At 35.5% G+C, this 17,451-nt stretch overlaps 1 protein-coding gene across 1 annotated transcript in view; it reads right to left on the bottom strand.

The window, feature by feature from the left end:
• LOC139737370 (1-phosphatidylinositol 4,5-bisphosphate phosphodiesterase beta-3-like) overlaps window positions 1–17,451 on the bottom strand; it is a 172,294-nt gene that overhangs the window by 32,728 nt on the left and 122,115 nt on the right. The window contains exons 18-23 of the mRNA XM_071648050.1: window positions 9,870–9,926; window positions 9,576–9,632; window positions 8,262–8,330; window positions 5,058–5,123; window positions 3,467–3,676; window positions 2,868–2,927 (exon numbers count right to left, since the gene is read on the bottom strand). Coding sequence (XP_071504151.1) covers window positions 2,868–2,927; window positions 3,467–3,676; window positions 5,058–5,123; window positions 8,262–8,330; window positions 9,576–9,632; window positions 9,870–9,926 — 519 coding nt within the window. The remainder of the gene's footprint in view (window positions 1–2,867; window positions 2,928–3,466; window positions 3,677–5,057; window positions 5,124–8,261; window positions 8,331–9,575; window positions 9,633–9,869; window positions 9,927–17,451) is intronic.

The following is a 17,451-nucleotide window of genomic DNA, read 5'->3' as shown; positions in this document are numbered from 1 at the left end:
GTGGAGAAATTGAAGCTAACTCCATTTGGGCTACCATTTAATTTACCTAGACAAAAGATGGCAGTCTCCTGTTCAATCTTTTATGGAAACAGGAAATAACTGACCATAACTGACCATTTCTTTATGGCGTCAAATACAATGATGCCGCTGACCTATATCAAACACTAAGATAAGATTATTATATCATGACTGTGGATATTTTTATGGAAGACAGATGGAAGAATGGTTAAAAGACAAAGCTTGATACAAAATGGACCTACATTTAAAAAAAAAAATGTCATTGTATCTGAGGGGTCATGAGCATTTATGTAGTACAATTAGCACGCACAGACATCTGTAATGTTCAAAATCTACAAATACATATTGTACTTACCTGTAACAAAGTCATACATTTTCTAGAACTTGGAAAATCAAAATGCCTTTATACACAATGCAAATAAAATAACTGATGCCATAAAACAAATTAATATATCACAGCAGAAGCAAATATACCAATAGCACCATTAGTGCCCCCCAAAAGAAAAGTGAATTTATTAACAAAAAAACTGTAAGTTATCTAATTCATGAATTGTGAAAGAGATCTGAAAAAGTAGGAAATAAATGTGAATATCACATATGTGTTTAGACAAGAGAAAAAAAAAATCAATGAATTTGTGTACACACACTCACAAATAAACACACACACACACTGAAATCCTGTGCAGACATATAGCAAAATTACAGACTAACAGACATACAGTCACATCTTTTGATTTCTTTGCAATTCTGTATGATTCATGATATCACTGAGAATGTTTTGCCATGGATTTGGTAATTTCTGAGTATCAGTAAGCACCTTATTTTATGCCTTCAAGCTTTGTGTAGATGTACTGCAAATACATGTAGCACTGCTGAAGCATGTCAAATGCATGGAAGCATTTCTTCGAAGTGGCTGGTAAGCATTTATTGTTATGGTATAACTATAGACAGCTTGAAAGGTGTAACTCCATTTTGGGGAAACATTTGATAAAATTATCCTTAGGTGATCCCTTGTAGAGTTAGTTGCATTTACCCTTCAAGCAACACAATATCAAAACACAAAATAACTCAAAAAAATTTGGTGAGGATGCAGAAGACTGCCAAAAAAGGTAATTTTTGGCTGAAAGTGCATAAGATAATGAAAACAAAAGTTGACAATGATGGGAGTATGCTTACACATTTGTGTATGTCATCACCCTGAAAAATGATCCGTACAAAAAACACTGCAGCACATTAGTACCTTTCTGCTTCTAATCATAACCAATTTGAACATTCCACAACTGCATGTACACTACAAAATTAAGATCATCTGTCAAGTTCTGAATTCTGAGTAGTTAGTTTATTATTTGAACTATAATGGCGTTTTTGTAATTTTGAATTTCAAGATTATACACAAGATGGAATTATAATCATATACATGTAAGTTTACACATGCTAAGAATGAGTCAGTTATGCCACATTAAAAAAAGAACTAATCAATTTTTTGTTTTTTATTTCATATTGTACTGAGATTTTATAAAACATATAACTCATTGTGAACTCATCCAACCTACATAAATATAATGAAATGTGTTTTGTTTTGTTTTTAAAATATGAAAAAGGGGGTTGTGGAGTTAAGGATCTATTAAGGTGCACCTGGTCTTCCTTTATTGTGTTTGGAACAAAGAACTGAGAAGGTACAGTCAGATTAATATAAGATACAGTGCACTTACTAAAACATCTTATATATGGTGATGTCAAGGTTTCAATGCTACTGCTTACTTGTTAAGTTTCTACAAAGCTTTCGTGCACACTTTCAATGACCTCATGAGTGGAAAATGAAGGAAACACCCTTGACACGGACAAGTAGGTCTATACAAACGGTTAAAAACACTATTTTAACCTCACTCTATGCAAACATTAGATTTAGATATGAAAACAGTCAGATATTAAAACCAAAATCAGGAGAGTTGTTCCCAAAATGTATAAGTTTAGACCTAAAGGAAAGTCAGTCTGTTCAACTTCTAGTGGATTTCATGATTCAAGGTCACATTGTAAGGTTCTGGACAATACTTCATTGAGGGTTGCATGATGACTGCAGCTAACAAACAAGTGAGTATACGGGACTAAAGCCAACTGGAGACAAGTTTATGTGGTAAGCATGTACAATGGTATGCTCCAACAGGCCAATGCTGAGGTTGAAAAAAAAAATGACAGCTACATGCATTCTTAAATTTTGAAATTCATTTCTCTGTTACTTCTTCTCTATCAGAAAGATATAATTAACACATTCTCCATTTTCCTGACATAAATGAAGTATGTTAAAATTTAAAGAACACAGTTTTTTTAGCCAATTTTGATGCATCATCATATCAAACAGAAGAATTCAAAAGAACCATACTGTGTTGTAGATTGATCAAACTGAAAAATAGCTACAAATATATGTTCAAAGCTATTAAGATTTAAGAATAAGAAAAACTGAAAGCAATACTTGAATAATTGCGATTAAATCAGAGATGATTCATCTAGACAAAACAGCTTAATAAATTGTCATTTATGAGTGAAAAAAAAAACACTACCCTAAAATAACAACAGGAGCAAAGCAATTAAGACCGAAACATCTGTTGGTAGAAGTAAAAAAAAAAGTAGAGGACTTGATAAAGGAAGATATGGAAGTGTTTCATTATAGTGACTTGGCGTAAGCACTGAAGATTTTCTTTTCCTTTTTGTGGTGGGTGAAGATGCAAGAAAAAAAAAATATGGTAAAATCTGTTCTCTTGTGTGTTTGGAGTGAAACTACTATTTCATTCTTGATGATAAGCAGTGTAGTTCTTTTTTTGATGAGAACAGCAAGAAGCTTTGAATATTACCTTGACTTGCCTGTCGGTTTAATTTTCTTCTTCTTCTGAGAGAAGAAGGCCTCTCCCCATCTTCATGAAAGGAGTTTAGGGCAGCCAGTTAGCATATCATTTCAACCATTACGTTTGAATCCATCCAAAGACATTTAGCAGATCTTACATTCAATGATATTGATCAAATGTTAGCTACAGTGTCAAATTAATGTGTATTTAAATCAAATGTGACAAATATTTGAAATATCAAAACAGCTGACCCAAATGCTGTTACAGGAATACATATACTACAGTAGTGGTATCTTCTGTAAACATTGGAAACCATGAACAGAATCTGTCTTCCAAAGACTAGCATGGGATATTATACAACCCAAGAAAAAAGAAAGAAAGAAAGATTACGATTAATCTTTTCACAAAGAGGAAAGTAATGTCTTTCAATATTTGCCCTTTATATCTCTTGTTACATATAACAAGGTTGACAAAAGTCAGTTGTTTAATGTTTTTAGTTACTGCAAGGGTACAGCTAGTCTCAATTCAGGAGTATAGTCCCTCTTAACTATTACAACTTTTTTATTAGAGTTTTTTCTGAGATTGATTTCCTGTGTCACTGCCGTTACCTTGTGCGTCTTGGCGAACAAATTTTCTTTTACGTAGACTATGCTGTGAGTCTTGTCTCTTGACTGTACAGAATGGATGGGAAAACACTAACATGTCAAGGGAAAGATATTGACAAAATACTGGGGTTATTGACATCCACACACACACACCCACACACACAACCACGCACATACATACATACATACATACACACAAACTTCTAAGTAACACTTAAACCACTGATATACAGCATAGGATGTGTATTGTCCACCACATGGACGCGGGGAAAACCTGAAAGTAGACTATGTTGGGCCGTGGATGGCGAGATTGGATGATGGTTTCACATTTTGTGCAGTGACATTACTGGTACTATTTCATACACACTTAGCACAATGCAAATGGTGTTGGAATTCTTCAACTTTGTGATTCAATACTTCCATATCTACTGTGGATCGGTGAGTGACACCAAGCCCCATACATTATACATTGTGTGTGCATGCAAACAGTTTTCTATAGTACAGACAAGTGCAGGTAAGAGACTTACAAGTCATATATTTGACTGAGTGTTCTAGATTACTGTCTGTACCAAAAATACATTCAAAAACTAATTTACTCTTGGAATTTTTAAACCAACTGCAATGAGCAACTTAATAAAATGATATGAAGTTCTTTTCAACTCTTTATCGATATAAAGGAGTAACCTAAAATCCCATCTGTTTGACAGTGCGTTTTGAAGACAGACTTTCATGTCTTCTTTTTGTATTCTTCTTCTTTTACGGTATATGTATTTTCAGTCTTTTTGCTATGGTGTATAGGGCGTTGAGCATTCAATCAGAATGAAAAATGGCACCATAGAAATTGTATGTATGTATGTATGTATGTATGTATTATTATTATTATTATTATTATTATTATTATTATTATTATTATTATTATTACTACTACTATTATTATTATTATCATTATTATTATTATTACTATTACTATTACTATTACTATTATTATTATTATTATTATTATTATTATTATTATTATTATCATCATCATTATTATTATCATTATCATTATCATTATTATTATTATTATTTCTTCTGCCTTACATGTCTATGTCTCCAGATGATTAATGTTCTCAAAGAAAACGCTATGATCCCTATATTTCCTTGGTTTAATATCAGTCATGCCTCTCATTTATCCTGAATCATATCTTACACACAACTTCCAATGCTTCCACAAATCAATGCCATCAAAAAGAAAATAGGCTATTACAAGACAGGTGCTTGAAGACTCTAGAACAGAACACTTCAAAAATGCATCTACTAGGCCTGCAAAGCCATTCCAAACCAAGGGAATGGGTAATGTAATGCCTACAAAGGATGTGTAACAATAAAGAATACAATTATATACAAGAGCAGACGAACAGAATTGCACATAAACATACACAAAATAAAATTTCCTCTGTCGAGAAGTTTAAGAAGAAGAAGAAGTAAAAATAATAGTTTTAAAAAAAAACCTGTGGCCCACCAATGTGAGGTAAACTGATTGAAGAATTTGGTGAAGCAAGAACAGTTGCATGCCAGGTGAGGTGAATGATTTGCTATGTGTGACCTTTACCTTCTGACTTCGACGGTTTTCGCTCCAATTTACTAAGTGGAGCATCATCTTCCTTGGGTGCTGATACTGATTATTTAAAGGTTGTACATAGGGAAAAAATATATTGAGATAGTCATATCGATGGTAAAATGTATGGAACTCAGTCTTGAGTGTTGTTTTGAGTGTAGTCCCGAGTGTAGTCTTGAGTGTAGTCACGAGTGTAGTCTCGAGTGTAGTCTCGAGTGTAGTCTCGAGTGTAGTCTCGAGTGTAGTCTCGAGTGTAGTCTCGAGTGTAGTCTCGAGTGTAGTCTCGAGTGTAGTCTCGAGTGTAGTCACGAGTGTAGTCTCGAGTGTAGTCTCGAGAGTAGTCTCGAGTGTAGTCTCGAGTGTAGTCTCGAGTGTAGTCTCGAGTGTAGTCTCGAGTGTAGTCTCGAGCGTAGCCTCAGAAGCTCACATGAGATTTCAAACACCACGTCCTAACCAACCAGGCCCCAGAAACCACATTTCAATGGTTCAAGTGCAGAGCATTTTTATCGTAATAAGTGGGATTCATCATCAGTGTTTCATATCTAAAGTTAAAGTAAAAAGTCTCTTCCATTTGAGCCCTAAGTTATTTTTATAATTGTTTATTTTGCTCGCAGACTTTTCAAACCCTTTTTATTGCAAACGTTACAGGTGATTTTTAAAAAGGTAATACATTTTAGAAGATATAAAGGGATGGCATAATTTTGGTTGAGATGGGGCTTCAGATTTCCAACTTTTTGTGAGACAATGAGAAACCTCTTATGAGATATGAAAGAGAATACAACATAATAATTCATATCACATATAATAATTCATAACTGCTTTCTAATTATCATCAAAATATCAAAATCTGAATCTCCAATCTCAACCAAAACTATACTATCCCTTTAAGTTCTAGTTTCTCTCTAATTTTTTTTTTCTTTGCAGAATTAATAACTTTTACCCAGTTCAATCTAATCTTTTTTCAATAACGGATGTGCAGTGGAATTCAGAGGTGCCAATTTGACGATGTCAAGAAGATCATTTCGGCAACAAAATTCTCCTAGAACTTGATGATGGGTTGGCAGGAAGTCTCCAAAGCAACGTGCTCTGTCTTCCATTTCCTGGGATGTATTCCTACCCTGCTCCCTAAGTTATGGTTTGACTCAGATTATGAGTTGCTTCCATGTCCTCAGAGAGGCAACTTTCGATGCACTTTGGGTCTGAACTCACATGAGTTGCCCACTCAAGTCACTTTGCTCGATTATACAGGTTCACGTAGCTAGAACCCTAGATCAGGTGATGTGTTATGAAGTGACCTGACCACATAAGCTGTAGCCACATGTGTCATTTGTGTTACATCACAGAAAGTTGGGCTATAGTCCCTTTATGAGGAATATTTTTTCCTAAAATTCCAATGAATAAAAAGAGTTCTTTAAAATCTACACATCCTTTCTAAACAAGATTAGATGTGAATGAATATGGTAACTATGCATTCTTGAATATAAAAAATAAGTGCATCACTAAGCAAATGGAAACTATGACAACAGAATCCGAAAGTATTAGTGCACTGAAATTTGCTTTTTTTTCTTAGATAAGTATTTACACATGATTCAACATCATTTCTACAGAAGATGAGCTGTGATGAATATGATAAAATGATAGGTATCCTGTTATAAAAAATATTAACTATAGCTGCATAACTAAACATAACCAAGGAAAGATAAAAGAACCCAAAGTGTCAGTCAATAAATAATTAGACACTTATAAAGATAGCTCTTCATAGAAAAGATAAATCTCTCTTTAAAAAAAAGTATATCAGGTATAAAAGGTGAATAATTATACAATAATGAAGTAATGATATAAGATGTAAAAAAGACATGTGTTGATGAAATACAACATGAAAGTAAAATTGTCTTTGGCAAACTAAAAGAGTTCCAATATTATATGCTACGATTGTTTTTATATTGATTGAACATTCAATAGACATTTCAAACAGCACACTACAGCACAAAAGGGCTAAAAACTTAACATTTTCTGCCATAGAAAAAAAAATCAGATTTCTTGCCATATGTTAAAATGCCATTTACAATTTTACATTTCAATATTCAAAGCCACATTTTGAATAATTTGAGAAATATGTAGATCATCTGGAGAAAGAGCGTTCTTTTGCTCTTGCAGATATTCCCCTGATGAATTTACAATATATTAGACAGAGATAGATAGATAGAGATAAGTGATGAAATAATAAAAATCAATGTTCATACAAGTGAACTGAAAAATAATCAGTTAAGTTTGATTCATCAAGAATATGGAGAAACACAGCAATGCATATTAACCCGTAAAGCCTCGGGAGCCACATTTATGAGGTTTCGTGTGCTGTACATTTCATTAACAATCAATATTTCTAGTGGTTGAGAAGACGCTGTAACAAATTTCTTCTACTTGAGCCTTCAGTTGTTCATGAAGAGTTGTTTGTTTGGGTTGCAGAATTTTCAAATGCCAAATTTGCAACTGATTATCAAATATTGCCACATTCTTTGAAAAATTCAAAGTTTCTGTTTCTTTCTTAAATTGGGAATTTCTATTTGTCATTTCATTTCTGATTTTGTGCAGATTTCATGATTCAAAACTGTGCCTGAAATCTTTCTCTGAAATATAAAACACACAGTGAATGTCAGATGTGCCCTTTCAATGTCAACAAGATGACAATTAATGAGTCAAATTAACTGAAGATAATGTTCTGACAAAAAAAAAAATGCTGCGATGAAGAGTAGCTGCATTTAGATATACCATCCACCTCCCATGGAATGCTAAAAAGTAAAAATTAGCATGTCAGCTGACAATGTTAGTTTGCCCATGCACCAATATATGTATTCACCAGGGCCCCATTTCATTAAAGATGTGAGGATAGCAACTCTTGTTGGAATGGCAACTTCCCATAGCAACAGCCAATCAGAAAGCTGGATTCTTGTTGTTACCATGACAACTGCCCTTCCAGCAAGAGGGGTTATCATACCAACTCACTTCTATGAAATGGGGACCAGAAATCCATCAATATGTCCATTACCAGGGAAAGAATTTTAATAGTGAAGTTTAACAGACCCAAACTAAATTATGAGCACTAGGAGTGAATGACATCCCAGAAAAGAAAAAAAAAAAGGTATTAAATGAGGTTTTGATGGATGAACGAATGGATGGATGGGTATCGTTTTCGTTTACCTTCCTTTTTGGGAGGTTGCTTGCTGGATGCTGAGGAGGTGGAGGAGGACTCCTTGCCACTCCCCTTACCTGTCGATGGTTACGGAATCACGGAGCAGTCACAAACCTCTATCAAACAAACCGATTGCCATTCCCTACCCTGGTTCAATGTCTCTACCAAAATAACTCTATCTACCCATCACCTGTACCTACCCAATATCTGTATCCAGCACATTAATGTATCTACTCTAATAATCTCCCCTCCCCGTCCCCCACCATGAAGGAAGAAGAAGTAATATGCACTCTGCTCCTCTCCCTCCCCGCACTAAGAAAAAAAAATTACAAACAAGCAAAACAAAAACAACATTTAGATCTTCCTATTGTCTAGGTCACTCTAACGAGTCCATCACCTAACAATAATGGGTGAGTAACTCATTCCTCTTCTTCCAATATAACAACTTATATCATCCAAATCAACTAGGACAGCAGCATATAATTATAAGCATAACCGATGCCCCTCCCCCCCCAAAAAAAAAAAAAAAATCTTGTCCACTGATATGCCAAAAATACATCATCTTCTCACATACTTTATTTCAGGCAAATGAAAGCACACATCTGTACCTTGGCACCTGTTCATATGCCCCACTTCTCGTGTGCACAATTTCTTCATCACATACATGTTAAACTTTTCAAAACATTCCCGATGTGAGTTCTTCCATCTCTTCTTTATGGTTTGCACATGCAATCGACGAGCTTTTAAAATTTGTCAATCCTATTTTTAAATCGTGCTTCTTAAACTGCTTCCCACTTGTGAACATGTTCATTCTACAATTCCATCATAAACTTCATTCAATTATGGAAGTCTTGCACAAGTATTGATGCTTGTGAAACAGTCTGACTCTGTCACACTATAGTAACCAGTAAACATATAAGGAACAGTCTTTTTACAACACTTTACAAAAAACAGTCTTAAATATGAGCAATGTATACCTAAGAATCATGCAGCAGAAGAAAGAAACAGTGATGAGTTTACTGCACCAGCCTATCATGATGACAGCTTCACACACTCTATGAGGCAACTTGGGTCTCTCATCACGTGACCGGCAATGTGCTAGTCTTCGTTACCAGCCTGATAATTCTACCACTTTCAGTTTATATTCTCTGTATCACTTAAACTAAGAAGAAAACAAATCTTAAAGTGCACATACACTGCAAAGTATTAGGTGCAAAACACAACTCATCAATAACAATCGTGCATAAACTCATCAGGGGAGGTAATTTATTGCACTCATAAAAGGGCTAGATGGTCTTTAGCGAGAAAGATTCTTAATTTACCTTCTTGTTTCAGAACCTTATTCCTTCCATCCGGAGATCCTTCTTTGGCAGTTGGGGCTGCAAAAAAGAAGAAGAAGATAATACAAATACAACATTTATATTTTGATGGAAAATAAGCATAGGCATCTCTACAAATATCAGTGCATGTAGACAAATTATCTTAGGTTGAAAAATGACTCCCACCCTGAAAACTTTTACCAAATTAGACCAAACATGTGATAATCTCTATTTCTAAACCTGATTTACAGCATGCTTTATGACGACTGAGGAACAGAGGGAAACTTTTGTGTGTACCTTCTCCGTTTGCTTCTGGTGTCTCGGCTGTTTCCTCAATCGTCTTGACTCCCTTTCCTGATAGTCACAAGAACCAATGAAAAACATGACAAGAGAAAAAAATATGTGTTAGTTAATGATAATTTGATAATAGTCTCTTTTTTTTAAAGTTCTTAATGTGACAACATAGCAATAGCTACGGCTATGGTATTGTTCAGGTAAGAAATGCATTGGCATCTAGAACAAAGTGTAATTATTAAATGTGGGAAAGAGTTAACCAACAAAAAAGTCAGCATTGTCTATTAAGTAGCAGATAGACACAACATCCACAGATCAAGTAAATGGTGGCAAAATAATCTGACAGCTCTAAAATCATAATGATTCAAGAAAGACAAAGTAGCCTTCTGTTTTATATAAAGTGAAGCTGGTGAGATTCTACAAATGAAATAATTTGTTTGAAAGAGCATTGTTTGAAGAGGAAAATTTGTGAATGCCGTGTTGCAGAGATGTCATGCTTGCTGTGGTGAAAAATGCAATTACAACTAGCATAAAATTTTGGCTCAACAATTAATCCATTCATGCACACTGATTCATAAAGGATACACAGGACAAACAGAACAAATGGCACGATTCTTGCATTGGTGTGGTGATTCACGTGAAATAATGATGTGCCATTATCAGATACACATGATTTGATGGAAACTTGTGACTATACAAAAGGAAATAAACAGGCATGAACAACAAGAACTCATAAAAACAATAAATGTCAAATGAAAAAAATAAATAAATGAAAGGTTATATAAACGGAAAGAATGAATTCTGAATGCAGAAGACCGGTATAATCGCAGTGACATATGATCAGAATAACTGTCAACAGAATGATGTTAATAAAAATGTGATACAAAATTTATCTTTAAAAAATGTTGGAAAGCACAGTTTAAAACAAATCAATATTAACATAGGGGGATGGGGAAGGGGAGGGGAAGGGGGAGGGGAAGGGGAGGGGGAAAGGGAGGGGGAGGGGAAGGGGATATATTCAACAGCTTCTGGTGCAAGTATGGGCATTTTTGTGTCAAACTCAAAACCACCATAAAGGGAGATAACTTCATTCCATACCCATGCAGTCCCACTGTACTGAGAGGCAAAAACTATGCTTCACACATATGACCACTGGTTACCTTCAATGTTTGTGTCTTCGGCCATTGCTATGGGCACGGAATCGGTTCCCCTTATTTTGCCTTTTTTTTGTTTGTTTGTTGGTTTGTTGGTTTGTTTGTCAAAGACATTTTCCAGCAAGAGAAGGAAATGAGAAAAGAGCAACCAAAATAACAGCAGAATGAAAATAGCACAGAAATAGATTTAACATCTCTTCTGCAAATATCAGCACCACATAAAACTGACTGATTCCCATATTAAGCATAAATGTGAAAAGAGAAAGTTGGATATGAATTCTCTGCTGCCATATGTCATTCAGACGGAGAAGAAAAGTAGGAGATAGCAAATTGCAAGAAAATACAGAATTACATTTTCAAAAGTCAACATGAATGTACATGACGTGGTGAATGAGAAAGTTAAGAACTATTGCAAAAGCGGAAATTTTTGCATGAGTAATTTTTCACGCTCAGTGGGCTAAGACAAATTTTTGTGTGTTTTTAATTCCATGAATCAAAGTATAGAATAGCATTACCCATAAAAAGTAAAATATTTGCATGCTTTTATTATCGTGCTAATTTCATGTTGCACGAGAAGGACAAAAATTTCCGCTTTTACGGTACAGCGTGATAGGCAGCTCTTAAAGACATTGGTGTGCTTGATTTGGCCAAGAAACCTGTAGAAGATATGAAACCAGAGAGAACATGGACAGGTTATATAGACCCGACGTTCTTAGGACGTTCTTGCCCTTGAGAAGTGAACGAGGAGGAACAGAAAGTACGAGCGTGAAGAACTACACACCGCCCTACATTCGACATGACATGACCTGGTTGTTGCAGTGCAATCTCGAGAGGAGAGAGAAGTGATATACTGATGGCATCTGATAGAACACTAATACACAAGAATCACTAGAGGCAGATACATGTAGAGAAATAATGAGATTGACACCAAACTGCATTTTTCTAAAGCATCGACAGGTCTGGGTTTTTTGGGTTTTTTTTCCTTCCCTGCCGTGCCAACTGATGCTCATCATGACTTTGCATGATTTACGATGACACAAACATGAAGTGATTTAGGATGACTAGAACAAAAGGAGAATGCAATCATGTAATCATTGCACATGGTTCTTGCCTGATGGCATGAAAACAGCATGCAAATAGTGATATATCAAAAGGCGTGCTAGCTGTTTTTTAGTTTTTTTACCCAGTTCCTCGAAGTTGTTTATCATTAATAGCGATGATGCATATATCTTCTATGATTACAACCATTACAATTCATAAACCACTCTAGCCAACAATACTAAGAAGATCTTGAGGATATGCAAATCAAAGTATCATGTCAAGAATCATGTTTGATTTTAAAAAAAAAAAGTCAATGTAAACATTCAGAATGAATACACAAAGTTATCTATACGTATTGAAAGAAATATATACATTTTTTTCTCTCTTTTATATCACCAATATGTCAACCCATCAGTGCTAAGTGGTGTAATAAACATCTCTATAGAGGGGCGGAAAATCATTTGTGACTTATTGGTCAAGAGCTGGATAGTGCTCTCCTATTACTAAAATACACACAGACTTACAGGCTGTATACCTTTAACCCATTGAGGACGGGCTGATTTTGCTACAACACACATATACACTTGCCCGAGTATACTCGGAACTCATCCTCAATGGGTTAATGATAGCTGTATGAATATCAATCCATCACACCAGCTTCATCTTTTATGGTGATGATTAATTAAAAAGTGACTAGAGTGAAGTGCAACAGCTGTGTCTTTAAGATAGAGGATACAAATAGATACAATGAGAAAAGCATTTTATTCGTGTACAGTAGTTTGGTACTCAGGAACATTGTAACCTTAGATTACAAATTAGCATCTCTTTGCACAAAATCACCCTCTCACTCTCTCTCTCTGTCTCCTCTATAACAATGTTGCACACTATCTTCAATTATGGCTAACTCTAGTTGTCATCTGAACTTTAACCTTTATCTGTTTTCAATACTTATTCCAATCTGGTTCAAGAACTTGATATAGAGCATACATCTTTGATACAGTCACCATAAATTCCTTACTCTTTTATGAAAGATGATGAATATCAAACTCTCATTTCACAATAATGAATAAATGTCATAAATCAATGTCATGTCAAAGAACATATCGCTACCAATATACAGCAGATTAACAAGCTTTTGCATACTATTTGTTATTTATTAGTGATGTATACAATATACACTGAGACATAGAATTTATTGCAGTTCCAAGGTACACTGTACATATGATTTCATGATATCCTAATACTTGAAGTATGGGCTGTATTTGTGTGAATGGTGGTGATTGACAGCCTCAGCGTAAGCTGCATAGATGAACCATATTAAGTTGTCCTCACTAAATGACTGCAGTATGATTTTATTTTAATGTACTTTTCTGGTGTTAAGAAGAGTTGGTAAAAACTTGGATGTTAGTGGATGGTTGCCGGTGAATAAAAGCAGTGAAGTACCAAGCTTTTAATTATCTTAAATGGTAGTTTTATGCAAAACGTGAAACTCATGAACTCAGGACAAAAACACACACAGACATACACACATACACATAGACACACACACACGCACTATAGATATCAAATGGTATGTACAAGAGGGATCTCCCGTACACGTGTAGCTATTTTGAAGCGCCTACTTCAATCGCTCCACACATGTGTGTCTGCAAACACAGATACATAGACACACACAGACATACCTATTTTGTTTTGGTGTTGTTGTTTTTACCTACAGCTGATGAAAGCTTCCATATGGCTTTCACTGATAAAAACAGATCAAAGTATGTATAATTCAAGCATGGAGTAGAGATGCTGCCTTCTTCCATACTCATGCATAGGCCATCCAATCAGTGTCAGACATGCACAAGCCACATATCAGCAGTGCAAGAAGGGTGTAACAACCAAAGCCAGACCTCTAATCTAGACCTGGTGTTCTACTCTTTAAAAGTGTTGCATTCCACATATCAACGACTCAACACACACTGTGTTAGCCTGTGGTTGTGGCATCTATGTGTGCTACTACGCATACATGTAATTCTATTGTGACAGTGAAGTGTCGGCTGCAAGAGACAAAATGTGTAAAGGCAATGCACTTTGGCATGTTTGAGATTCTACAATATTATCATTATCATATCATTGATTCTCATTTATAGTCTGTTAGTAAGTCCAAATCTAAAAAACCCATCCACAGTTCAGGTATAAATTGACAGTGTTTTCCCAGAAAACTGTCCATTTTGGGAATGAATAATTGATCATAATATGAAGCCCCATTCATTACAAAATCATTCAGAGAGGGAAAAATAATATTAATATCAGCTGAAAAACAATAAAGGTTCACCATCAACAGCTTTGATGCAGGTGTGTAGAACTGGTTTTTTTTTCTCTCTCTCTACTAGTCTTTGAATGGAGCCACATAAGCAAAATTTCAAATTTGGGTTATAAATTCTCGTCTAATAATACGAGAGCTGTCCATGATCACTCATGCAATCTACCATAGCTCATAAATCATCACTTCTACTATGCTTACATCTCAAAACACAGGCAGCATAAACATGAAGCGCTAAGTTTGCCATACTTTGTTTCAATCGTTCCTACTTTATGCAACAACAAAATGAAAGACAATGGAATCAAGCATGCGTGACTATTTCTGTGACATCACTTATATTAACGGTGCATTAAAAAGAAATTAAATGAAGACTGGGTGTTTAAAGCAATGACAGGCAAACTGCTATTTTCGCTCGTCTTAAAACATCCTTGCAGAAAAATGTAGTGTTATTTGCTTGGTTGTGCCTTTGTTCTAGATTCTAACAGTTTCCATGGAAACTATCTATACTTGCAATGTTATGGCGTGAAGAATCTATAGGAAGAAAAGAGTTTGCAGTGCTCTATCTGTGATGAGAAAGAGCATGATACTGGAGACAGTCATGTGCCGCTTTGGGCTAGAGTTGTTACTTTTCATATCATTCTACAGTTAATGCTGAAAGCATGTACAGGAGGACCTGGGCCCCATTTCATGAAGAGTTTATTTGATGACAACTCTTTGCTGGAATGACTATTGTCATGGTAATGACAAGGATACAGCTTCCTGATTGGCTGTTTGCTGTGGAAAGTTGTCATTCCAGCAAGAGTTGTCATCCTAACATCTTTTATGAAATGGGGCCCAGAAGTGAGAGAGAAAGAGAAGAGACAGATGATAGACAGACAGACAGACAGACAGACAGAAAGGGAGTGACAGACAAAGATACAGACAGACAGAGAGAGACAGCAGGGTGATAAGACTTTGTATCTCAAATTTTGGCAAAAATCACTTTTTTGTTTTAATTGTCAGAAAATCAGTTAAAGGAAATGTTCACATTATTATACATGTGGATTGAGAGAATGAAGCAATGTAAGTAAAATACATCAGTAAATGTAGAGGAAAATTGGACAATCTGTTCAAATGTTATGAATTTTTGAACTTTCACAGCTGCCATCGCTGAATTAGAAGACTAATATAGCTTGTGATATCAAATGCATAAAACAAAATAAAGCAAATGTAACAGAAAAACAACACATTTTAACTTTTTGTTCATAAGAACAGGGCACTTGAGTTGCCTCTTTTAGAAGGCAGGGGGAATAATATCACCCTTTATAACATATGACAGTATTTTAAGTCGAGGGAATGTGCACTTTTTGCAAAAAAAAGACATGTTGTGGAATTCTCTTTATATTTTCCTTATATCTTTCCAAGCATGTGACATCACAAGCTGTAGTAGTCTTCTCATCCAGCAAATGACTGTGCAGAATAAAAAATTCGTAACTTTTAAACAGATTGTCCATTTTGCCTCAAACTTTCACTGATATGTTCTACTAATATTGCTGCATTCACTCAATCCACATGTATATGAAGGTAAAGTGATGTCCTGTCCAAATCCTAGCTGTCTTGCCCCCCAAAATGAAGCTAACATGGCATTTCAAAGGAAAGGCAATCCCTATAGTACATTGGCTCCCAAGTCTGTTTGCTCTCCTGAACATTTGACATTGTTGAGATACAAGGTTCTGTCACCCTCAGAGAAAGAGATGAAAAGGCAGAGACCGAGAGAAAGAGAATACATGTTGCATATTCTAACGCTAAGAGACTTTGTGGTGCTTTCGGTGAGGATGTTTGGATGTTGAGGAAGCGGTCTCCATGGTTACCTTCCTCACTTTGAGTTACTCCCTCATCTTTTGACACCTCTGATATCTGGTTGAGTATATTACGCTTACTCTCTCTACGAGAGGCTGTGATGGGAAGAGGAGGTCACATGCAAGGAAAAAACCACATTACCATGGATAAATGCAAATTAGAACATTCTTTCGCTGACACCAAGGTTGACCGCTTGCCACTCCAATACCGTAAAATCATTTTTGCAATGATACAAGCATACAAGCCTTTTAGTATACCCACTAAATTCAATGGATCACCCTCTTTCAATCTTAAACACTGAACATTTATTCAAATGGTATATGGGAGAGAAGCAAAAGGCTTTAACTCCACACCATTGCACTTTTGCTTCGTTTTGTTTTTTTCTACTTTTGGAAAGCTCTTTCAGTTGACACATTGCACAAAGTACATGTACATGTCTTGCGACTTTTTCCCAAAAGACCAATGAACCAGCATGTTGATGCTTTGATTTTGTTAGTATCCATAATTTTCCCCAATTCCATGTTGATTTATCATTCATATGGAACAACAACTGATTTTTGCCAAATATTCAATAGTCTCTTGTGCACAAATAAAAAAAAAAATTCTACTCTCAGTCACAAAACTGAAGGGGCATCCACTTATGATGTTGAAATTCACAATTTCCATAAAAGAATAACCTTTCGTGTGCAGAAAAAAAGCCCACATGAATACTGTAATGAACCCTATCCAATCACAATAGCCCAACAAAAGCCTGGAAACAAAAACAGAGAAAAATATCAGGCTTTTTCCACTTCTATTTTTTAATATCATAAAAGACCCTACCCTCACCACATCTCTCATGTACTTCGATGAAATATACCTACTGGGACTAGAAAATACCTGAGCAAGGTAGCCCACTTCTTTACTGAGCACAGCATTTGACACTGGTCTACCAAATATAAACCACAAACTTTATTCAAGGATTGGCATAAGAACTCTACATGGAGCCAAGGCAGGCCTGGGAGCTCTTTTCAGAATATGACAATTCTCAAGGGACCCCTTCCAATCTTAAGGATAATTTGTAGCAACTCAGCACCTGTTCCCCCGAGAAAGAATTGAGCTCTCTTCGGACTACCCATATAAACTTCATGTCTGAGTCAGGTATGACATGTTCACACTCCACAAGCTTGGCTTATGCGGTTGGTTCTAGACCATAAAGACAAAATTTTAGTATTTGCTAACTTATTTAAACACTAGAACCCTC

This window comes from Diadema antillarum, unplaced genomic scaffold, assembly GCF_040938485.1.
Source record: "Diadema antillarum isolate AM-2024a unplaced genomic scaffold, OU_Dant_1.0 scf00000029, whole genome shotgun sequence".
Taxonomy (NCBI): domain Eukaryota; kingdom Metazoa; phylum Echinodermata; class Echinoidea; order Diadematoida; family Diadematidae; genus Diadema; species Diadema antillarum.
This window is presented reverse-complemented; position numbering and strand designations above follow the sequence as displayed.